Below are 26,279 nucleotides of genomic sequence, written 5' to 3'. Positions count from 1 at the left end.
ATTTCAGATTTGTATTTAACCCTTTTAAAACCACAAGCCTAATGCCACATGATTTCATTACATTCTAAATAGGCCAGACACTTTAAAGACAATATTGCCAACACTCATCAACTCCCACCAAAACAATCTAGATTGAAAAAACAGTACAAATTAGAGGCCTTTTCTGTTTGATTTGGAATCATCTTGCCTTTTAAATACATTAGTCATCAGGCTCATCTGATCCTCAAAGTGATTAGGTTGAATTGTCATCAATAGGGTCATTTAAAGTGATTGTTATTATCATTACAAATGACAACACAACAACTTATGATCTTAGTCTTTTATTATCCTGGTGGTACTTCTAATCGGGTTGAATGTCCCTCGTCTATAAGGCATTTTGTTATATATATATATATATATCACCATATACATTATGTGACTGATGTGAAAGGCTACATACATTATTTGGTCATTTATGTAAATAGATGAACATTGAAATCAACACAAATGAGTAACCTCCCATATTCAGAAAAATGTTTCATGTGAAATATAAACAGTGGGCCATACAGTGGAAATTATATTTGTTGGGATAGTTAATAAAACGTTACTCTTTCTAGTATTTAAGTCCACACTAAATGCACCACAAAGTACAATCAAGGAGTTTGATATTGCATTAAAGAAATGCTCCCTTTTAGATTGTTCAGCACTCTGCATGTGTCTCTAACAAGAATGAACATGTCCTTCTTTTTGCTACATAGATGACACTTAAGCTTTAGAAATCAGCCTTTTCCCCTTTTTTGTTTGTCAAGGTGTGAGCATATTTGAGTAAGTTGTGTAGTTAAAAGATGGACTCTGGCCTGGAATAACTACCTGAATTAGGGGTGCACCTACACCATTTTTTGCTGATTGAGTCGAGTACCTGGGTTGTCTACATATATTCTTCTGTATTTTGTAGAAAAACTGCCTCTGTTGGACCATTCAAATGAAACCCATCGGTCTTGTGTTGTAATTCACATGTCCCTCGTCGTCTTTGAGCTCTGTGCTGGTACTCAGGCCTTGTACTGGTATCCTGTTGTCTGGTATAGGTGTACCTCTAACCTGAATATATCAAACTGCAGCAAGTTCCTCTAAAGTGGTACTAGTTGTTTTGACCAATGTACTTTCATTTCAAGCCAAAAGAATGTAACAGCCCTTTCAAATTTTTACAAATTAATATTATTCAGCTGGTTTAAGAAACCGCTACCATGTTGAGTTAATCCTTTTGGCCATGATTCCATTTTTTTTTAAGTACCCAAAGGACAATAGCACTCTTGCACAATTTATGTTCTGTATAAAATGAGGTATGTTTCTCTTTTGTTAGTGCATATTAATGTAACAGTGCAAAAACCAATTACAACGACTATTTGTTCAATGACCACCTTGTCAAAACACACATTTTACAGCATTTACCCCACCATCACTTTTACAAGGCATACAATAAAAACCACTTTGAGACATTGAACACACAATATCCTTCTGATCAAATCGTCTTAGGGACTAGGGTGAAACAAACACATTACAACAAAATATCAAATTCTGATAGTAATGATGAGGGCTAGCAAGCTAATGCACAGTAGTAAATCTAAAATAATTAAAATGGGTGGCATGTGTCACTTCACACTATTTTCACTCATACAAACACCGGCAAGAATAAAACTTCCCATATTATTTTAAACGACACCAAGTGAAGTTATTAAATATTCACCCAAGAATGTTTAATCAGCATGTTCACTTGATGTGCCGAGATATAAATGAGGTGAAATTCTGAAAAGACGGACAAAAAGAGAAGCAATGTTGCCAAACACTTCCTCGCTGCCTTCTTGCATTCACCTTATATGTGTAATTATTTTAAGCTCAATGAAAACAATAAACAGCTAAGGAGTCGATGTTAAATATATATAATCAACAATGTTTCTTTACCCTGTCCAAGGTCTTTGTTTCTTTCAGGTAGTCAAAAATTACACAAGAGCAGCAGCTTTATTCATTTCTTTAGTGTAAAAGTCAACGAGAGTCTTAAATAATATAGTGTCCTTCATATTTAAAATAGTTGTGCGTTTACATACGCAGAAATTAAGGTTGTGATTTAGGAAGTGATTATAGGCCGAGGAACTGTGCCAATACATAAAAGACACTGGAGGATATGTCCCTACACAAAAGGCCTGAGAGTATTTTTGATGTGAAAAAATGCATGGATTGTCTTGTTCTGGAAATCTACCTGCTTCCTTTTGTCCTATAAAATGTGTTGAAATGTTGTAAGGCGTTTAATTATTTACAAAATGCGGCCTTAGGGCCAAACAAACATGGAGCTCAATCTCCAGCCGTCACATGGAGCCCACCAGAAAGGGTTTCCCACACAGTAGGTAGCCTGCTGCCTCCATGTAATTATCCTGGCCGTGAACTCGTTCTCACAGAACACAACAATGGAGACCGCTTTACAAGCACTGCAAAAACTGTCTCCCTCAGTCTGTAACAGAAGGCTAGAGTCAAGGCATCCACTTGGAATGTATAGATAGAAAAGTCTCTCGGGAGGCAGTCCCATGGTACAATAATGGCACAAACCACCAGCTAGATTCATTATAAGAATGCATTAGGTCAATATGTACATCACGTGTTTGTGCGCTGCAGTGAAATGCACACAAGTAAAAAGTCCATACTACAGAATTCAGAGTATATCGTATGCCCCCAGGAAAACTTAGTTTGTAAAAGAAACCTAATGTTCAACAATTAACTGATTAATGTATCCCTCTTTGAATTTGACATTTGAGAACCTTTACCCAGAATGGGGCTAAAAAAATACATTGAATGTACACTGGTGGAGAACGGTAAAGGAAATGTCCATTTGAGAAAACAGCAGCATGACACAAGTCAGGTCCCCTACTTTGTAACTGGAGTTTGAACTTGAGTTGTAAATCTGTGTGTCACATATTTTGGATTCAGGTTACTGGAAAATAACCTGTTGAGAAATATTAAATGAACTTTCCATGTCAAGAAGATTACATGCAAATAACTGTTTTGCAGTATTTCTTTTTAAGCGTGACTGCAGAGGAACTTCTAAACACAGGGGATTATGATAGTGCCTGCAAACAAACAACAAACAAACAAACACGCACACACACACACACACACACACACTTCAGCTCTTCAGGAAACTGCAAGGGACTGTGGGTAAGAAACAGGCCTTTGAGAACTACCACACAATCTAAACTTTGTGCAATCTAATACAAATCTAATCTTCCAAAAGAAAGTTGGGTCTCTCACAGAAACAACTTAAACCAGAAACTTTCTTTTCAGTTTGACTGCCTCAACATACATTTGGTAAAATAAAATCACAACATAAAAGGAAAGACAAATCCTTTTCTGAACTTTTACGGCGTAAAAAGATTTGTCTAATTCCAAACCTAAACTTCAGCGTCAGCGATGTTCAGTAAATGTGTTTACCACAAGTCAACTGTACATACAATACACACAAAACAAACACACTCACGTTCAGAATAAAACACTGCCATACTCTGGTAAGGCAAATCTGAACAGAGCAAACTGTGATGAGTTTTGTTGCGTAGCTACAGAGTCTGGCAGCTATCTGGCATTAATGAACCCTTCGGTACATAGTGTTACAGAGGGGACACAAATAGTGTTACACCAAATTCCTACAGGCAATATTATGAGCAAATCCATCTCAGCTTCCAGAAAAATAAAAAGTATCTTACACAGATACATAAATAAAAAGTGAATCTTGGCATCAACTTAAAAAACGCATTTTGTAAATATTGATACGTACAAAAAAGCTTATAAGCTGCAGCAATGACACATGAGTGAAATGATTGAACTTTTTGGGAAAAGTAAAATGGAGAGAAGGTGACATTTTGTCTCTTCAGATTATGTCTTTTGCTATAAAATATACCACCCCGAATAAACTTGACCCCACATCACAAATATAGTGCACTGTGCTACTTGTAACAAAGTTTGGCCGACTGTATGAAAGGTAAGGGGTCGTTGTAGTGTCCCTTCCTCCGGTGTCCAGGTTCCACTGAGGATAGAGGATAGCAGGCACCAGTGGTGTGGGAACAGCAAATCCTCTGTTAGTCTCTACGCATCTCTCCTCATAACGTCTCCTTCCCTTGTTTGTCCAAGTATCCAGTACATGGAGAGACAAATGCAGTCCCCTTTCTCCCATAAAAGCAAATGCACTAAACTCACACTCATACATTTTGTATGTTACAAAATCATACATTTGTCTTTATCCTTGGATTCTTTCTTGGCTTTGCGCTCCACATTAGAGGTCTGTTTTCCCGGGCTGGGTGTGGCCCCTGCTGCTGCTGCCGCCGTCCCAGTGCCGGCTGCTGCTCCTCCTCCAGGTCCTCCTACTGCTCCTGCTCCTCCTGCTCCTCCTGCTGCTGCTCCTCCTGCTCCTCCTGCTGCTCCTCCTCCTGCTCCTCCTCTGTCCACCTCCTCTCCCTCGGCCGGATCTGGCTGGTCCTGCTGCGAAAACAGGATTGAAGGGCAGAAGGGTATAAATTCATAGGTATGAGCATGTTTCATGCAAAGCTACTTATAGTGTTCTGAACTGGAATTAAGTGATAAGGCAAATATTAAGGTCTTGGTTAGAAAATATGAAGAATTGTACAGGCTTTGAAAAAAAAAGACTACTTTGAGATATGTTTATGCAGAAATCTAGAAAAACTATCAATCTTTCTTTAAGTTCACATGAAGTTGGGAAACATTTCCCAACTTTATGTTTAAATAGCATACATTTTAAGATATAGTATTACCTTTTAAGGTGTTAAAATATATATATTTATTTTTATTTAATTTTGTATATGTCAATGATAGGCATCTATGTGAAAAATAAGTACGAAGAAAAGTAGGAATTAAGTGAAGGAAAGGGGAAGTAAGGGATTTAGGTAAGAAATATGCATATTTGTTAGAAAAAAGTGTTATATAATTTATTATTGTTGTTACCAAAAATCAAGAGGTACTTAAAGGAGTGCCACATTGTCGTTTACAGAAATAATTGAATCATTATGGTATATCTTACATATCTGTAAGGTGTAATAACTGATATAAGGGCAGTCTGAGGGGCGACGCCTGTGTCTGGACCTCACAGTGAAAGGAGGCTGCGTTACAAGAAAAAATAATACCATTATCTCTTTTGAAATGGAATTCCTCTTTTATAGCTCAAACTCTCTGATTTAGACATCCATCTGTTTCCAAAAGCCCTCTGAGCTACATTAGAGACCTCCTCCCCTCCCCCCCACCTGTGCCTCTGCCGCCGCCTGCTCCTGCTCCTGGTAGTACTGGGAGGCGCGCCGGTCCTCCTCTTCCTGGAGCTTTTTTGCCAGCTCGAGGTCACTGATGCCCTCGGGCAGCTGGTCCCACTGCACATCCTGGCACTGCTGCTCCTGCTGCAGCGACAGCGCCATCAGATAGTCCTGACACACACACACATACACACACACACAAGCACAAAGAGAGTAAGACTTGATAATTTATGAGCAAAAGTGTCAATGTGATGCCTAAACTGTGCTGTGATTATGCAGCAGCTGTAATTCCTCAGCCTATAATACCAACAGACCAATCCACGACACTATTGCTTTCCTAATAATAGAGTCATTAGTGTTAGTCCATTAATTTGTATTTGCTGTACCATCTTTATTCTACTCTTTGTATTAATTGGTTTAAAATGTCCTTTATCCTGCTTCTATCCATGGTATTAAACTCAGTATCTTATATTATTTCATGTACTCTGTCCCTGACAAAGACCCAATTTCCCCCTGAGATCATTACACCTTTTCTGCAACATAATGGAATTGATTATGAGTGCAGAACATTGCCTGCATGGATTTCTTTTCACCAACCCCATCTCGGAGAAAAGGAGTGGGCCTGAAAATAGCAACGAAAATAAAAAGTAATAGCCCCCATGCTCGTGGAGGTCTGTGTGTGTGGGAGCGAAGGCAGACAATTTATCAGCGTTTTGAGCGCTGTGGCCGACCAATGAGCAGACAGCTGTGAAAGCAGCCGGGAGACATAAACCCAATGCATTATGGTCCAATTTGGTGACTATGTGCTACAGCAAATCATGGATGAGAACAGAGGTAGGCGCGTGCGGGAGGCATCTATTATTAAGGAACCTCCCTGTTTTAGCTTCAGCCTGGGATGGTGCACAGTAGATCTTTTTGTACATGGCTTCCTAAAATCTTTGTTATGTGTTTCTTTATTTCTGGCTCTCCTTTCCTCCAGTGTTTTTTATAAATGTTTGTAGAGAAGTACAGTGACCTTACTGGTCTTGTATTCTGTCTCATGGTGTAAAAAACCACGTTGTGATTATACATCAATCCTGGTTTTGGAGTGGATCATTTCTGGTTCGTCTAGTCTTGCCTGCATCAGTGCTCAGACCTGGTCTATCTGATCCTGCTGGCCTCGGTACACAGTCTCTGGGTTCGACGGAGGCCGCAACCGGAACTCAGAGTCACAGAAGTTTCCGTCTCCGTCAACGTTGTGCAGACTCTCCCAGACGACCTTCTCCTCCGTCAGGAAGCCTTGGTCTGTGACTAGGAGGTACAGCTGGCCCTGGGAAACAAGCAGGCGTGCATTACATACAAACATCCAATCAGTATCACAGCGCACGCAGACATGCAAGACTGCATGGTTACTCCTGTTCCAGGGACATTGACAGGACATTTTCTGTGATGATCTAGCTAGCATGATGCACAAGGGTCTAATACACTAATATACACTAATATGTTTCTCCCTATTGAACTCTTATTTAAAAGACAGCGCAGACTATGGCTGGACATTATCAATGAAATCATCTCTAAAATGCTAATAGATTATGAGAAATTTGTCATAGAATATTGCAAACATACCTGCAGATGAACGGCACTTTACTTTATTGTGAATCTGCTACCCCAAAGCTTAATTTAAACATAACAATGCAGCATTGCATCACACATTTGAAACTATTGCGCATACCTTAACCCTTTGCAGGAAAAATTAGCTAGCAAGAACATAAACTTAACAAAAAGGACTAAACTAAACACTATTAGACTGCCTATAGACAAAAAGGAGATTTATTTTAACCCCCATTTCCATCTGTGTCCTATGACCTAACATATGGCCAGATGTTTTCAAGGTTTTCGAAGGAAAGAAGCATAGGAACCCTGCGTAAGCACAAACAATGTTTATGTGGTTGTTTATCATAAATGATTGTAACTGTGTGTACATGTAAAAGTGCAGCTCAGTGATTGCAAAATAACTCCGGCTGCTGAGTGATACACACAGCTATGCTTACTTTGGCTACACTGGAGTACTATTCAAAATTAAGTAAGCAGGCTCAACTTCCCATCCTGCAGACAACAGGAAAGGTCTGTCCGAGCGGCAGCGATATAGTAATCCAGCTGTGGGCAGGCGCCTAAAGGGTCGCAGTGATTGGTGTAATATTGTACACGTGTAATACATAAATACCAAGCTTTCATCAGTTTTTAGAACATGTTATAGCAGGACTTGTGTGAACAGTACAGCAAAATATAAATTTAGGCAAATGGAAAGACAAAGTGACGTCATAGAGAATAGAGTGCTTCCAACGGTAGAGGGCAAGACTTGATAGTAAGTTATTTATCTTAATCTACTGTAAATTACTAGTTACATTTATTACAATTCAGTTAAATATTACCAAAAGACTCCCCTATAAAAATCAACCATTCATCAAATAATATAAGAAAGCACCAGAATGATTTCTTACTGAATAGCCTGCAGAACAATATTTCATTAAAGCAAGTTCATTATGTTGAGTTTACGGACAAAATAAAGGACATTCCATTTCAGATTTTAAAGGTAGTTTTGCTGATATCTATATGGACATGAACAGTTATCAGAAAGAAATCTTTACCTTTAAGAGGATTCTGTCAGAATACCCATTTGAGTAATACAGAGAAAACACAGTAAATGTCCGTTTAAAGTAAAGGACCTCAAGCTGCTTCTCACTCAATGGGGGGGACAGTTAATAAAACAACCTCTTTTAAGTTGCCGCAATTTCTAAAGTAAGCTCCAAACTGGAGTCTCAATCTGAGTATACCTACACTTAAGGTGAAGGTATAATTTACAGCGTTCACCTTGTATTTGATCATGGTGCTGAAGTGGTTATTCCTGAAGAAGACACAGAGCTCTCCCTCCTGTACGGTGGATGTGAGCTCACATAAGCCGTGGTACGTAAGCTGAGTGGCTGTGCTGCTCAGAAACTGCTCTGCCACGATGCCTGGGGCGAGAGGAGGGGAAGAGGGACCAAAGAGGAGACAAAGAAGGAGAGATTGAAATTGTGATTGATGAGCAAATGCAGAAACATGGACTTAAGATCAGTGTCAGTTGAATACTTTATCTTATCTTACTTTTAATCCGTATATTTCACAGAATATACAGACAGATTTACGATTCACTTAAAAATGAGTGATATAATGTCAATGTTGATTTCATTTGGATGAGCTTCACCTGTTAAAAATCTACTTACAAAGTAACATAGCTTTTTTATGTTGCATTATTAGCCCACAGACCAGTGGATGAGTCAATTGCGTTACATTGCAGCGATTCTTACTCATTCATGGGTCGCTATTTGGAAACCCCGCTGTAATGTGTGTTGTAGCTATTTGAACACAGATTTTGTGCTGCTGGAAATGGTCACGGTTGCTATAGTGAACTCAATATAGGCTGAGAGGCAGATGGTGAGGGATCTGTAAGATAGAGCGGCATTAAGCAAATCCCCGGGAAATCAGGCAGTCAAACAAACACTCCAGCCGAGAATAACTTTTAGAGGCTGGTAGAAAAGAAACTTGTATTAAAGTACATTAAAGCATGACAACTAAAGTCCTTTTTTAAGAGTAGAGTTTTATATGAGTGGAAACTTCTCCCACAAATTGGTCATTTACATATTGAAGAATAAAAAACAGCAAATTCTAGATCCAATTAAATAAATGGGCCTGCCTACTACTTGTCCTTGCAAGCTGTAGTGTATTACATAGTAACATTATAGTGTGCACGAGTTAGCCTCGTGAGCATACCACTAGATAAAGGAGAATAATTGGTTATTCCCCACAAGTTAAGGGGTCTTTTTTCGATACTGATGTAGTTTTTCTGTTGTAAAACATGTTATCCATTTACTTAAATGAATAACTGCTATGCTCCTCTTTTACATTGTTTGGTCAATGTGAAGGTTTCATCCAAGAATTCAAGGCAACAATGGGATAGCAATGGATATTAAAATGATACCTTTGTAGTTAAAGAAGAAAATTCCTCTATTCAAGTAGTGATGAGCAGCATATATGTCACTTACAATAAGCCCTAATTGTACATTTCTAAGCTACAAATCCAGAAATATTATTGAAAGGAGTAAAGTACCAGGTCCGTATCACACTCGGCTCAAAGCTGTCATGTGTTGATGTTGCAGCAGACCAGCTCACTCAGGAAGCTCAGTGTTGAATGAGCAAATATCTTCAGTGGAGGCATTACCAACCGCTGGTAAGAAAAGTGTGAGCTGTGGAAGTTATTTAGTGAAAGGACACATGTATGTCCTGGTTTGCTTTTGGCTTGCCCTGGACAGTAAACACATATCATTTAATGAAGTTACACTGCTGTTCATGTTTTTTCCAGTAACAAGTTCTACTTGTGATGCTCGATATGGACGAAACAAAGATAGTATAATTAAAAGAACGAAGATTTTTTTAAATCAAAAATGTATTTTTCCTTAGAAGCTAATTTTCACTTTTAAAATGTCCCAAAAATGCATGATTTAGTTTTGTTTTCTCCACCACCAAGTGCCCAGGGAGGGAGAGGAGCTGAGGGTGACAGGAAGGAGTCAGGCAGGTCAGACAGCAGAGGGGGAGAGGAGCGAGAGGAGAGCACTCACCTTCCCCTGCCAGCTCACTGTTGTCTGACTGTTTGCAGGATATTATCTTCTCTACCAGCTGGTTGTAGCTGCAGTTTCCCACTGCCTTGACAATGTCCTGCATCTGCAAACAAAAACAGCAAAAACTGTGGGAAAGAACACTCACCAAGCTTTGAAGCTGATTTAATGAAAGCCACAATCAAATTATACAAAATGTAGAACAGAGAGAAACGTTGTAGTGAAATGAGGTTCATACTGAAACTAGTATCACTTTGTAAACTTGATCCCTCTTCATGTTTACCATCTTTATCTAGGGTTGTGTGAACGATATCATTGAAGCGCTCTGCTTCCAAGAGAACTCTGAACGCATAAAGGACATACCACAGAAGTTTGACTCAGTACAGTTTATATGACATTAATAATTCCTCTTATGTGTAAACCTACCTGGCAATAAACCTGTTTCTGATTCTGATATTCATTCAAACGCTAAAATCTTTAAATGTGGGAAATGTCAAGGCACTGATTGCCTGTATGGTTTTCCAAAAATAATTTGGTAGCCATTGGCAGTTAACTCAGCAAAATGTGTGGCCCCACTCTTCTACAGCATGGTATTCATACCATATGGTGCATGACGTCAGGTTTTCATCCTGCTTTCTATCTTTTTTTATAAGCCACTCTACAGAAGATTAATAAGGCACATTGAGGTTCACTGAAGTTCAGCCAGGTAAGTTCATGTATCACTGATAAATCAGGATGAGCAAAGATTTCTGAGAGTTTCCTGTCTGCGTATATTACTTCATTATCACCCCTCTTGGTTTGTTTGTCATAAATTAGGGTTAGCACAAAACGGACAATAACTAGTATGAGAACGACCTGAGAAAAACGTGAAAAACTGGCCGGTAGAATATTTTAATACTTGGAAATGAATTCTAAGGACACGTGTTGAGGATAGAAAGGCAAGCAATAAAAGAATATTGTTTCTGGGAGGTAAAGAGAGGCAGCAGTGAAGTCCATCTCACCTGGGGGTCAACCAGCCAGCCGTGGTACAGAGGGATGTCGAGCAGATCAAACACAATGCATTCTGGGGTGTACTCGAAGACCTGCACCCCTGTGAACTTCACGTTCACATCCAGACCCGTCTGCAGCTTGTGCAACACCGCCATGGCATCACTCATGTTCTAGGAAAAAAGGAGATCAGATGCTATGTTAGGAAATGTGTGATAACAATGCAGCAAAGTGCATAAATACTGTATACAATGTACTAACAAATATCTTTAATAAAACGTTTGTATTTTATATTTTTGTATTAAACAAGCTGTGCCTTGTCCAGCTGTTGCATGTGCCTTTGTGTGTCTCATTATTCCTGTTTGTCTGCGCACAGTCAGTGTAGCTGGATGGATTTTTCTACACTTACGAGAAGCCATTAGCTGACATTTATTCCTGTACACTACAAAAAAACTGTTTCCACACATTTGTGCCTCAAATTTGTTTTATCAAGTAGTTCTGCTTTACACTTTCCTGTGACTCAGTTGAGAGTTTTCATATTTACAGCACTTATTCGTTTTCGCTCTGCTTACTGTCAATCATCCCACGACCACAGGAGGAAATGGAAGTCGCTGCCAGGAAATCATTTGATAATATATTTCTGAGTGAGCACTCAGACTCATTGCTGAGAGAAATTTGATATTTCCCTTTGGTAATATTACCAAGGGGTGGACAAAATATCAGGAACACTCGACAATATAGTGCATTCCATTAACCCTGTGTTTTTTTGGGGCATTTTTTTACTTTAGCCCTTTAACAGCCAGCGCCACCATTTGGTAGAGCACATTTTGTGTCTTGATATCTTGTTGAAAAAATAATTAAAAAGTTTAACTCCATCTGATTTAGCCAGCTCTACCATTTGGTTAACATGTTATGCACAAAACAACCTCTAGATGTCACTGTGGTTCGAACAGAATGCCCTTCAGCTAGCTTCCACTGAGAAAGTTGGCATGCTAAAAATTACCGCTGACGAAATCACTCTTTTTGGTCACCTTTCATGCATGGTATTCAGCGCAAAGTTGCACACAGATAAGCAAGTTAGGCCAACACAGGATATAGACATTTGCTGTTGGGCCAGTGGTTTCTTGTTAGGCCAATTCAGCATACAGTAAGATGAGCAAGTCTTTTTTTTATTATGAAAAACACTTAACATTACTTTTTTTCATTTTTAGAATTATAATTTATTATCTTTTATGAATATATCTGGTTGTATATATTGCTCATTTTCCATAAAAGAAAAAAATGTAATTCAGTTTGTGTTTTATTTGAGTTTGATGCATACAAATACTGTACTGTATATGATGATTGTTGAAAATGCACTTTTTCCATCAAAGGCCAGCTCGACCAGTTGGTAGAGGCTCATAAAAACAAAACTGTGTTTGCAAAAAATGCAAACAAATAATTTTTCTATTGATTTTTTCTTGGTCTGGTAGTTAAAGGGTTAAAGACGTAACAGAGAGAAGACGAAAAAGGACGATATGCATCTCAATGTTAAAATGAATATATGAATAAACATAAATGTGGGATTTTTATTTATTTTGCGTAAATAATAGCTTTAGCATCAAAGTATGTTTTAAATTCTGAAAAAGCCTAAAAGGGCTGCTTTGACTACATGTCCAGCAACTTGTACTCTTTCTCACACAGCTGCCCCTAATATGTTATATTTTCAGTACAGAGATGATTCCCTTTTTCAAAGATGCATTAACACTGATTGCATTACTTTGTTTGTATGTCCAAAAAAACCCAATGCCCACTGTTTAATATTTCTCGAGGCTCAAACAGTGCATCACAGAATGATTCAACATTATAACAAACCACCACAGAGATCATCCAACAGCTTTGATCTCACTGACACCTCTTGTGTTGGCCATAATTAGTTTCAGTTTAACTTTATTAATCATAGTAGGTTAATACAGGGTCAACAGTACAATGACATGTATTAGAGGAGAGAATGGGTCAGCTCAGCAATTTAAAGCACGTGTCATAATATAAAGATAAAAAAGAAAGCTTGACCTTAGAAAACCTTTTCAACAACTTTATATGGCTTCGACATCGTTGTGTGTTTTTTGTCCAGATGATGGGAGATGACTCACTGTAGCAGAAGGCATGCATTGACGTCACTTTTTCACATGATACCAGCCCCCTTCATAATGAACAGACTCAGCCCTGATACTAGGAGGAAAACAATAATTATTTTTAAAAACAAAGGCCTTCAAAGTCTGTAAAGCCCCATGCAGTGTGCGAGACAGTGGGCGGTCTGTGGACACTGAAATGTACACAGAAATCAAGCTGATGTATATAAAGTATGCAGCGTCACAGGGAAGTAACATTACACAAAACTAAGCCTCAAGGCCTTGAGATGCCAGGGGCATTTACTGAGTAGAACACAGAACCCAAAAGAGCTGCTCTGGGTATATTTCAGCAAAAACATCATGTTAAAGTCAGACCCCCGGACCTATCTTAAAGCAGCAGTCTGGTCAAAATGGTAAAAGCTTGTCGGTTTCACACAGACCCTGAGAAAGTATCGCTTCAACTTGCCTGACTTCTGTTTTGCCTTCAGCAGTGAGTATGAACTCAAAATCAGACAGCTTTTTACCACCTTTTAATACCAGCATTTGATACATGTTTTACAATTAGGAGGACATAATTGCAGATGCTTGTTGTTGCTATTGTGACTTCCCTAAAATATAATCCAATTATCAGATATATCCTACTTCAGGTTTGTCTTTTTTAAAGCAGCTTTTAAAGTCCTCGAGAAGAACAATATCTTCACTAATTGCAGGGTGTTTAATAGTTTTATAAAACGAATCTCAGTTCTTTTCCATTTTAATTGGATTTCACCTGGTGTGGCCCAAACAGAGCTGAGAAATATACCCTTTTTGGTTCTCACACTGATTAGAAAAGATTAGAGCTGTGTTTTGTGAGATGGAAGAATCAGAACTAGTTTTTGACTTTGACAAATGTAGAGAGAAATTATTATAATTCACTGACTGAACGATTGAAGAGAACCATTTCCAATATGACCACCATCCAATCGCTTACTGTAAAAGATGCACCCTAGAGACTTTATATACACATAACACCATATATATGCCATATATATCTATAGATATATGACTCACGTGTGCATCCACACACCTGAGAACCAAACAGAGCTCAGGGCAATGTTTCCCAGCTGGCTCCAAACCTCTGCTGCCATTACAGTCTGGGATCAAGTTAAGCCTTGCAGCTGAGCCCTTCAACTCTGTTGTGTTTGTGTTGCGAGTGATTTCCTCTCATTCTTCCAACAATAAATGACTAGTGACAGCAGAGATACAAGTCAAATGAGCCAAAAGCCAAGCCAATTAGTTTACAGATACCACAACAATAAACCCTCGATAACAAACAGAAGATTCAACCACCTAACAGTATGGCTAGATCAGAATCAGAATCAGAAACAGGTTTATTGCCAGGTAGGTTCGCACATACTAGGAATTTGACTTCATGTCATGGTGCATACATAAAATATAAAAAACAAGAAATCTAATATAAAACAAAACATATTTTATACCGTAATAAAATACAGTTAAATAGTAATACAAATTCAATAAAGCAGTAATTTACATGGAAATAGAATGCTATGAATGAATTTAAGAATATAAACTATGAAATGTGAAATAAGATTAATGTAATGAATATAGTCTATGATGTGGCAGAGGTAAAGTGTCAGTGGGGGGGCCGGGCCTTGTTTAAGAGACCGGTAGCGGAGGGGAAGAAACTGTTGAGGTGGCGAGAGGTTTGGTCCCGATGGAGCGCAGCCTCCTGCCAGAGGGGAGGGGGATGAACAGTTTGTGTCCAGGGTGGGAGGGGTCTGCCACTACCTTCCCTGCCCGCCTCAGGGTCCTGGAGGCATGCAGGTCGTGGAGGGATGGCAGATTGCAGCCAATCACCTTCTCTGCAGAGCGGATGACATGCTGCAGCCTGCCCTTATCCTTGGCTGTGGCTGCAGCGTACCAGATGGTGATGGAGGAGGTGAGGATGGACTCCATGATGGAGGTGTAGAAGTTCACCATCATCGTCTTTGGCAGGTTGAATTTCTTCAGCTGCCTCAGGAAGAACATCCTCTGCTGTGCTTTTTTAATGAGGGAGCAGATGTTCTGCTCCCATTTGAGGTCCTGGGCGATGATGGTGCCCAGGAAGCGGAAAGACTTCACAGCAGTTACTGGGGAGTCACACAGAGTGATGGGGGTGGGTGAGGCTCAACGACCACTGTCTTCTAGTGTAAAGATGTTATCCTGTTTAACCATTTTTTTTTTATTATTTAGTAATTTTGTCTGCCATTTTTTTTTTGTTTTATAAATTCTTTGTACTTTTGTTTTGAAAAGTCTGAAAGTTTTTTGTATAGCTTTAAAATAAATATTATGTCAAGTTATAAAAGTGTTTATATAAAAACACTTGTTAAGTTTTTATCTGGTCTAAATTAAAACAGTGAAACACGGTTGAATGCACTCCACATCCTTTTGTTTATTTGACACGTGACAATGTTAAAATATTCTGAACAGCATAATATTTGTTTCACTACAACATCGAACAGCTCTTTTTTATTATTTTAAATGTGAATATTTATTTTACATGATGTATTGCAATCATTTTAAGGTTTTTCTAGTATGAAGTCTCAAATCCCAAAAAGCAAACAGATTCAAAGGCTTCTGAATAAATACTTTATAACCTGTTTCTTTTCCACTGAAGAGTATAATTGCTGTCAAATCATAAAATAAAATGATTTTTTTAAAGTAATAGTTATAGTGAGGGTGAGCTACTGCAGCTTTGGTGCGGAGAGCTGAGGTGAAAAGCCTTCAGCGGGCCATCTGATGATCTCAGTGTGTGGATTAGGGCGTTTATGAGCGGCAGTGATGGCAGGATTAGCAGGGCTGTGTAATGGACAACAGCTCTTCACTTTAGGGCAGAGGGATCTAACAGCAGATGAGCGCTTGGCGATGATTATCAAAGCATCACTGGCATTCATCTGTGCGTGTGTTGGATGCAGTTCCACAGTAACGTTAGCGATGGCCTTTCTGCATAGTTACTTTCCCTCTTCTGCTTAGGTGTGAATTTAATAAATGTACCTAAAAACCTCAAATGTACCTAAAAACTAAATCCAAACAGATGGTATTAACTGGTAGTTGACACAATAGGACATTACAGTACCAAGATAAAGGAGTGTGTTCCTACGAAGCTTTCCTTTCTTTAGTCATAATGGATGTTTGGCCGTTAAGAAACATGCCGCGCTTTTTAGGGGATGTTAAACACAACATATCCATTAACCTCATATCAATCACTGCAGGACAAAAGTAAATGATATCATAACACCACAACCCATCAGTGGGAGCTGTAAATAATAAAAATGGTTTACTAGGCTGTAATGTCCCATAATGTGGGCCATACTTGTATGAAGCCTGGCACATATCCGCAGCTGTCACTGCTCTACTTTTCTGTTGGATGCATCATCAAGCTAATACAAAGTTTCTAGCATTTGTCAGGCCACATTCACATATAAAGAGGACAGAACACTTCTCATCATAAATTGATTATAGGATTCATAAAACGATACATGCTTGTGCACTGGAGCTTGTAATGGATTGCATTAAATTGTAAACGTGTACCCATCAAACTGATAACCCTGTGCAAAGCATATTTTCTGATTATATAATTAGATAGATCCTGCTTGAATTAAATATGTATCCAACATCACAACCTGTATAACAGTCTCTCCCATCCACCTATGAGCTTTTATGGTTCTTGCTTTGTCTCTGACATCACCATCAGTATTTGCTCATCATGTTTCCATATCACCGAATGTCAATTTGAGGTATATTCCTATTCAGAGGACCCATCATTTGATTGCCAGGGAGCTTACTAAACAGATTGGTTGGAAAAAAGTGCATCGTTCATCATCAAAGCGGCTAGGGTTAGGGACATACGCAACTATGCTTTTTAACTCCCACGTTTGCATTTTATCTGCTTTACTCAGAACCAAAAGAAAAAGGGTAATTTAGGAACAAGGACCAGAACTTTTAATGACACAAAAAAGGTTTATCAAACATGATAACCCATTGCCTTCAACAGTCATATGGATGAATTGCCTTGTGAAAGAGGCTTCACTCTCACTTCCACTGCTCCTTCGAGTAAATATTTAACAATAGCTAAAAGAGCCACCGTGCCAATGCTACTTTAATCCTCATACTCTCCTGTGGCAGATGATGTTTTTAAGCGGAATTTATGAATAGAACTACGCCTGTTATGAACTCCTACTGCTCTTTTCAAAAACAAGGTAGCTTGAGTTATATTTTCTAACAATCCAATAAGCAATGAAAGCTCTCCAAGATATAAAGAGGAGGACACCTTTTGTTTAACATGCACATAAACACATTTCAGACTTTCTCTCTTGGATCTCAAAGAGCTTCCCACTTTGGTGGTGCACACATGAAGCACACGGACATGAGGACAGCCTCGGTAAAGAGCTCTCAGGCCAGTAACTAGAATTAGACTTCCATAATAACTATGCAACACAAACTCATACCACTCCCTTACTTTAACTGTGCATGCTGAGGCCACCACTGATTTATTGAAGAGGTTGTATTTCTGCTCAACTTAAATTTAGAAAGAGCGTTGCAGGGAGCTTCTATGAGGAGACTGCACATTATTTTTGCTCCTCTTTGAATGAGGGGCAAGTGTGGCTTCAAATTATTCACAGATGTGCTGGTGCTCTGCCACGCAAGAGGAGGAGAGGCCGGGCCTCCCACACTGCACTCGGCAGGCAGTGGAGACGGGAGGAAGCTGGGTAGCTGGAGCTCCATCTCCAAGTGCCTCTCATGGTGAGTTACACACACACACACACACACACACACACACACACACACACACACACACACACACACACACACACACACACACACACACACACACACACACACACACACACACACACACACACACACACACACACACACACACACACACACACACACACACACACACACACACACACACACACACACACACACACACACACACACACACACACACACACACACACACACACACACACACACACACACACACACACACACACACGGGGGCTGAACTCAGCCATGCCTCTATAAGCATTTACAGCCATGTGAAACAACATAATCTGACACTCCTGACCCCCTTCTGAGACATATTATCTTATGTAACGTATAGAGTAATGGAAAAAAGCTAAGCTTCAGTTTCATCTGGCTTGTCATCACCTCGATGCTTATTTCCATATTATGAAACACCGCTGAGGCAAATGATACCTTAATGCAAATGTACAAAACCGGCTTTAGTGTAAGCATGCACATCAGAGCAAAGTGTGCACCTCACTTTGTGTACTGTGGTGAAAATACATCAAGCGGAGGTATATTTTGAGTGTGTCGATGAGAAGTGAGAGCTCTTGAACTCACAAACACTGGCTTCAGCACAGAGGAAGAGAGAGTGTGTTCGTGCCCAAAGCCCTGTTCTCCTTAGGTACCACGAACAGTCAGCAGATTACTGATGCACACACATAAGCAGAAACACATGTCTGTTTAATAATAATTCATCAGTGATTAAGCAGGCCTTACCTGCTCATAGTTTAGCCGCTGAGCCTCTGATATCTCTTTAGGCTTGGTTTCCAGAATGTAGTCTCCTGCAGAGGGACAGAGGGAAAGAGATGATGACAGAGCGAAACAACCATGACTGATTATCGAGATAGCTTTTTATATCAAGCATTTGTATAGAAGAAGACAGATGGTTTCAGATGTTTCGAAAAGCCATTGGGAGCGTTTAGCACTGGCCAGCTGTTCTACCAAGTGGAGGCTGTACCGAACATGCAGCATCAGTAGAGTCTCTGTCCTCTGTGGCGTCACCTGAGATCTCTGTAGCTCTCAGCGCTACAAACAAAATGTTTCATATGAACACAGAACACCAAATCTAGACTTTACTCTACATCAGGCGTATGCTGTTCTTTTGAGGGCAGACACACAGCTGAGCAGGACAACTCAAGCCACATGTTTATTTTGTTGTAGTTTGCCTCTCTCTTAAACAGTTTGAGCTTATTAAGGCAGAACATGAATCAGAATGTTCTCAAAATCCAGAAATTGTGAAATGTCATGAAAAAAAATGTATGAATGTATTTGATGTGGATAAATTGTTATGCTATAATATAAATAATATATATAATATGAACTCAGACAATTGCTAACAAACATCAGGTAGGAGTTTCTACAGGGTGGCATGGGAAAGGGATTCCCTATATTTTTTCTTTGTCTTTCTTTTTGTATTATTGTCTATATAATTTGTATCTGTGTATATAAGTCCCTCTGTGAGGGCAATAAAAAAGAACAATAAAAAGTTGGTCACAAAAATAAATCATGATTATTTTAAAGTATTTTTAATAGAAACTAAGATAATGATTTAAAAATGATCATTCCCTGCAACATCAAATCCTTAAAAAATAAAGTGATTACATTTTCTTTTGAAATCTTTCAGACTTATTGCTTGTACATTTTTTTTTTGTTCCTTGTGTTATTAGAAACCTTTTCTGTAAATCGCATTTATATAATGGCTAAGGAACCCATGCAATTATATTTTTGTTATTGCTGCAAAAGCTTAAATGCAGTCCTTACTTTTTAAACTCATGCATAAGTGTTTTACAAAATGCTTCACAGAGACTCGTGTATTTATTGGGAACTGGCAAGAGAGCCACGCTGCACTGTCAACACATACTTGATCTGAGTATTACTCAGAGGAATGCCATGGACCTCTTGTCATCAACAGATACACTGAGTGAAAACAGCTACACATGGAGAAAAAACACTTTTGTTGTTTTGCACAAGCAAATAGAATGAATGGCGTTGATTAAGTGGGAAAAACAGCCTGTATTTGTATTGGAATTTGTGCTTAATAATTGTAATGAGTGTCCTAGAAAGGCACGATGATTTCTTCATGTGAATGCAAACGGATACACCAACCAGGCTCATAGACTATGTCAAACGTGTGAACTATCAAGGCTTTTGGAATGAACAACAGACTAATTGCAGTTTTAAAAAACAGTAGCACTTTACATTACAACTCAGTTATAAGTTGGTAATAGTGGGCTAATACTGTATTTTGATCGTAAAGAGGCAAAGGCAAAAATACCAGTTTGTATTTTTTTTTTAATTCAATCATTTTTTCCAGCAGGGGGCCAGCTAGCGGAGTGGATTTACTCCAGCATGTGGACGGCAGGGAAAGCCCCTCGCTGCTCTGTATTCACTTGAACTGTGGACTCACTGAACTCTGATTCTCCACTAATATCTGTGTCTGTCTGCCCCAATGCGTCTGGATCACTGGCCATGCTACGTTGCATACTGTTGACGAGGACCACCACACGCTTTAAACTACACATCACCTACCCTCACTCCTTGTGTCTGTTTGTTTTGACAATTGCTGCTGAGGTTAGAAGTATCTAGCAGCCCCTGGACGTGATAAGATATTCATGTTGTGTGCTGTTATTGAATGCAAGCACAAGGTTTCCACCCAAATAAGCACTTTTGGAGATTACACATAGTGCTTTTTTAGTGCAATGCTGAATTCCTTCATTACTTAACTGCAATTGAATAGAGATGAGAGCACTGTTTGGACACGAACAAGTTCAAAAATCCATATCAGGGGTACACTTAAGTGTCACTTTATTATGTTTTGGACTATTGTATCGATTCTCAAAAGCATGGTTTAGATTTATAAATAATAGTTTACATGCAAAGACCAGGGTCAAACTGTGGCTCATATTGCACAATGAGTAGTAAAATGATGCTAAAGGGACAGCATGTAGCTCCAACTGTTCTGATTGCATAAAAATGTAAAAATGTTTACCCAGATTGTATGCATATGGCGATGTCTTCTTTAAACTATAACAGTTTTCTTACAATTATATTTGTAAAAAACAATGTATCGTCTTTCTTACAGAATTGCAATCTATTGAACTGAAACCCTGTATCCTGATTCATGCCTATACAGAGTCCAAGTAAGGGGAAAATCTACTATAAAATAGCTCACATACAGTTCTGGGATGTGGATTACTTTAGTCTACTCATGGCAGTGGATACTGGAGAGGAGAAGCTAGTGAAGCCCAGCTCTACCTCTAGAGAACCCCTGCAGTAATAAGACTCCCTCGACTTTGATATTCTAAAGTTATGAAGGGCAGGAGACAGCCAGAGAGAAGAGATAGCTCCTGTTTCCTTTGCAACAGCAGAAGATTTAATCAAGGGGATTCCCCTGTTCTGCTCTCTTCCTCTGTTGACTGGAATATATATATATATATATATATATATATATATATATATATATATATCTCTGACCTAAAGTATGCATCCGCCAGAATTTGAGAGGACGTGAAACCTAAGAATGTTTACTAGTCTGTTCGAACTCACTGCCAGCAGCTTTATTGGCTGGTATGTGCACTCATGGGCAATGCTACGTAAAAGCAGATCAACAAGTTAGTATTGGAGAAAACTACTTTCTAAATGTTATCTTCTGCAAATTACAAAACAGATTATATTACACACAGTTTGTTATTGTCAATGTGAAGCCAGAGGAAAAAAGCAGAAGAGAGCCATATTCACTGAGGTTGCCCTTTCATCAGTGATGTGGCGTCGACCTGCTCATGTTTAATACGTTTTAATAGACACTCACCAAGATACTCCATCAGTTGCTCAACAGTAATAATTTCCATCATAGGTGGCATCTTAACCTGCAACAGAGAGACATGGAAACCCACTGTTTAGGGCAGTTTAACCAGGTATTCTATCAATTACAGATGAATCGATTATTGTTTGGTCTGTAAAATGTCAGAAAATAGTCAACAATCTATATCCAATATTGTCAAACTACAATGTGATGTTTTTAAATGTCTTGTTTTGTTTTGATTCTAAATTTGTTCAGTTGTATTGGATATAAAACAAAGAAAAGCATCCCTCTTTGTATGCATAGTTATAAAAATGTATAGATGTTGAAAATAACTGACAATAGTTGATTGACTAATCATTAGTCACTTAACTGTTGCAGTTGTATCATTGTTCATTAATTCTGAACCCATGCATCAAGCAAAGCACTGAAACACAAGTGAACTAAAAAACAATACAAAACAATTTAGTATGTTTGACCCATGTGTTACAGTTTGTAACCTCATATCATTGATATACAATACTAAATGAAATAATCTTCCCAACAGAAAGTGCTGAGGGGTAGAGGAGGCACCAGGACTTAGTGTTAGGTGAAGTGTTAAATGAGTCTAAATGTACTATAGTTATGATTATATAAAACAGCTGCTGACAGAGCTTTAAAAAGATATCAATTTGAATTTACCTTCCATGCAAGCAGAAGAACATTCATGATTGCCAGTAATGGACAAGGGCCGTTCTCGTTCTGGGTGATGATCGGCGTGTTCTCCTCCCTCCACTTGATCCACTTGATGTGGTATAGAGACTGTCCGGCGGCGGCCCGTTCCTTCGCACAGGCTGTCTTTGTCCCATCGGCCTCGTACTCGCCCTGCAGCGCCAGGGCCAGTCCTCGGTCCTCCAGCCCCTCGCTGTTCAGATCGGAGCTGGGGCAGGAGTTGAGGTTAGAGAAAGACTCCAGGGAATCAATGCTTCGGGACTCTCCACCGAGGCTGGGATCGGGGTCACTCCCACTCGGCAATCCCTCCGATAAGGTGTGATCACCGGGCAGCCCCGATCTGACGTGCGCCGTGATTGCGTTGTCCGTGCAAAGATGAGTCGGTTTGGCAAGTTTTATCGGTTCACTTTCTGCACAAGTCAACACTTCAGCATGCACATCTGCGCCCTCCTTAGCGGGAGGTGAGGACGGGCCGTCAGAGGTGTTGTTTACTAACTTTGAGGCACCACCCTCTTTATCTCTTGCAGCCAGCACCGAGTCATGCCCCATCCCGTTACTGATCTGATCCCCGGACCCCGACTCGCTCCTCTTCTTCTTCTTATCCTCCTGCACGGGGAGGACTTGGATCACTTCTAGCACGTCCGACTTCCCAGCACTAGAGATGACATTAACTGCGCCGGGAGCACTCACATTTGTGATGCTGTTATTACAACTAACGTTGACCAAACTACTGAGAGCAGCCTCACTATTCTTGCATTGATCAGCTGTTCCTTTTACTCCACCGACAGCCGTAACATCGCCCATCTCTCCTGCAATCGTGGCACACAGCGTGCTCCCGTCAGTGTCTCGATGCAGGCTTGCATTTTTCTCCATTTCGATTTACAGACTGTCGACCGATTTTAGCTAAATTGCAGCAGCAGCTTCAGTCCCAAAGACGCCATGACAACTCTGCGAGTGACGTCATCAGAGTGAATTGCTTTCAGGCCGAGCAAAGGGGGTGATGCGTTTGAGTGGGCCCGTATTCTTCAGTTTGTCCCTCGCGTAAAACAGGTGAGCCATCCCAGATATTAATGTATACTGACTTTATAACATTCCCCCCTTTTTTTGAAATGCCTTAAAACCCCAAATGACACTTGTCTTGAAGCGCATTGAAGAATAGGAATATTGAATTTGTATTATACATAGGCTATTATCATCGTTAAAAATAATACACAATTCACTGTATAAAAACGTTTATTGTTTTGTTTTTATGTGTTATTTCTATTTATAAAGTTTTGTTTTTCATGTTTAATTGACTCTTTGGCTGTTGTCATAAGCAAAGTAGAGTATCAATAATTAGAGTCATTAAAAAATAATAAGTTGTATTTGTACGACCACCACCATAAGGTGGCAAAATATAGAATATAAAATATTTGTACTTTGTACTTGTCTTTTTTGTTTGTATGGTGTATGGCTGGCTTTATCTGTAAACCGTTCAAAAGTACCACTTTTACGAGGACTCCTGAACAGAAACGCCGTGACCGTTCTCATCTTGCGTACGAGGAGCTCGCGCGTTTGTTAGACCATACAAATCTCGCGTTGTCAGATCACAGTACTACTGGCAGGACAAACGAGACTTGGAAAATATGTGGCAGCATGGATGTAGAACTCTTATTTTTATTCATCCTCCGCAGTCATTGCAGTATGTGAGACACATCGTGGTTCGAACCGTTCGAACACACATTAAAACAAATGTGTTTTTATTTCTTTGGGTGCAAAAAACCCAACCTTTATTAAGGTTAGGTTGTGAACGCTTTGTATATCTTACTAAACATTCAACCACCATGCTCTAAAAATACTTGTACTATGAAATTATATAAATGATATAAACACTATTTGTGGCAGGAAAAGCCATCCTTGTGTCGGCAATACATAGTATTTGACAGATCTGCAGTATTTGACAGATATATGCAGTAAGTGTTCGCTAGATGGCAGCAGTTAACCGACCGAACAGAATAGGTCGTCACAGCCACAGAGCTTTTCAGGCAGATGTACTATCAGAGTCAGACTGCATTAACATCTAGTTTCCCCTAACCATGATAACCCATAGCCCAAAGTATTTGATTGGTATAGCTGTTGGTTGGGAGTTGACAATAGGTATACCGTAGGCGTAGGCAGTGACAGTGCAGAGGATATGCTGCCAAGGAAAAATATGTGTTATGCATTTAATTGTTAGGGTAAGGTATGATTAATGCATCCATAGGTGTCATTTGCGCTGGGGGCGCTGGGGACATGTCCCCACCACTTTTTGAAATGACCAATTTTGTCCACACCACTTTTTAAAAGTACATTTTATAAATATTCTGACAAATAGCATGCACAAAGAAATGTCATTAAAAAGAATACTGGTTTAGTTTCAGGATGTGCAATTTGGACATGTTAGTAAACTTTTAATAAATAATGTAAAAAAACAGAGATTTAAATTACAGCAAACGGGAAAAGTTTGGAAATGTCTTCCTGTCAAAACATCAGCTGGGTCACATGATCTGTCAGCTGACTGGATCCGACCAATAGGAAAAGGTTAAAAAAAAACTATATTAAATGTGTCATTTTTATTTCTAACACTGTAAATACATCCACCATCACGAATCCTCTTTTTTCTAATGTTCCAATAAATATTGTAGCACTCAAGTCTGTGTAGATCCATTTAAATTGTTTTGTTTCTTTAACTATTAAGCAGACTGCAACGCAATATTAAATAACGTCCCTGTCATAAAGTCAAATTCTACCAAAATCTCATCACCACACATCTCCTAACACTTCCCCCGGTGGTTTTACACATATACAGTCTATGGTTTTACTACATTAATAACATCTGTTTAAGGTATCAAGGCTTTTGCATCAAATATTTTATTTTTTAATTACATTTGCTTAGTTTTTGTGAATATACAAAGGAGCTTTCAATTATGTTTTATGGCCAGACACTTAAAAAAATAATAATAATAATAACCTGTCATTTCAACATGCCATCTTGCCTCCCACAACACTTCATTTTGCCATGCTAGGAATCAAACCACCAACCCATGGTCGTTAGGCATCCGTTTACCCATTCAGCCAAAGACACCAGTACATATTCCAGTCAAATTGTACAGGATTGTCTTCTACATTTATTAGGGTTATAAGGGGACGACAAGATATTGTTAAGCACATTTGTTTAGACTCTTCACAGCGAGTGACTGTCAAAGGCTATCAGCACATCTGGAGCCGGGTTTCCTGAACATCTCATTAGAATGGGTATGTATCGGTATGTATATACTTTTATTCCTAGTTAACTAGTTAAGTTAAATTAAATTCTAACAACAAAACGGTTATCTCGATTGGGACACTCAGGCTATGACTTCATCTTTTCTCAACAATATGGCTTGGCTGGGAAGAAGAGCTGTTTCATTTGATTCAGAAGGTGGTGGGTTCAATCCATAGACTGTATATATTCTATATATATATTATAACCTTATTCCTAGTTTATTGTATGTATGTTGTCTATGTTAAAGTATCATACCATTTACAGAAATGAATTTATCAGTGTAATATAAAAATATTTAGGCAAAATCACAAAAAATAATCTTATAAATCATAAGTCAAATGTTGCAATAGCTATAATTGTAACATAAACCTAATAAGTTGTATAGCTTACATAAAAGACGGGAGCTTTTGAAAACACGCAATCGATACCTGCAGCTAGTCCGAATGTATTTTTATGAGTCAACATTTTAAAACTTCAAGGCACCTTGGGGGCAAGTTTATTAACAGACAATAGTCCATACTAATGAATACAACACGCCATACAAAGCACAGTATGTATACTGTATCATTTAGTGTGTTGTGTCACTAAAAATTATGGAAAGGAGATGCAACATCCAGTTATAGCTATTGAAACAAAAATCAAAAATCA

The 26,279-nt window shown here is 39.0% G+C and overlaps 1 protein-coding gene across 1 annotated transcript; it reads right to left on the bottom strand.

The window, feature by feature from the left end:
- Positions 1–304: 304 nt before the first annotated feature.
- On the bottom strand, positions 305–23,542 carry mindy2 (MINDY lysine 48 deubiquitinase 2). Its single transcript, XM_079663970.1, has 9 exons — positions 22,319–23,542; positions 21,647–21,704; positions 18,556–18,620; positions 10,909–11,067; positions 9,911–10,013; positions 8,127–8,269; positions 6,412–6,585; positions 5,274–5,447; positions 305–4,497 (listed from the first exon to the last, which is right to left on the bottom strand). The coding sequence occupies exons 1-9, from the start codon at positions 23,219–23,221 to the stop codon at positions 4,234–4,236; spliced, it is 2,043 nt and encodes a 680-aa protein (XP_079520096.1). The 5' UTR covers positions 23,222–23,542; the 3' UTR covers positions 305–4,233.
- Between the last annotated feature and the right edge of the window lie 2,737 nt (positions 23,543–26,279).

The sequence above is a fragment of the Notothenia rossii genome (genome assembly GCF_949606895.1).
Source record: "Notothenia rossii genome assembly, chromosome: 2".
Taxonomy (NCBI): Eukaryota; Metazoa; Chordata; class Actinopteri; order Perciformes; family Nototheniidae; genus Notothenia; species Notothenia rossii.
The sequence above is the reverse complement of the archived record's forward strand: the minus strand, read 5'-3'. Positions and strand labels throughout refer to the sequence as shown.

Coding starts and splice junctions, on each gene's coding strand:
- mindy2 (XM_079663970.1), bottom strand. CDS start 23,221: ATGGAGAAAAATGCAAGCCTGCATCGAGACACTGACGGGAGCACGCTG. Junction 10,014..10,908: donor GCTGGCTGGTTGACCCCCAG/GTGAGATGGACT, acceptor TTTTGTTTGCAG/ATGCAGGACATTGTCAAGGC. Junction 4,498..5,273: donor AGGCGGCGGCAGAGGCACAG/GTGGGGGGGAGG, acceptor CTGTTTTCGCAG/CAGGACCAGCCAGATCCGGC.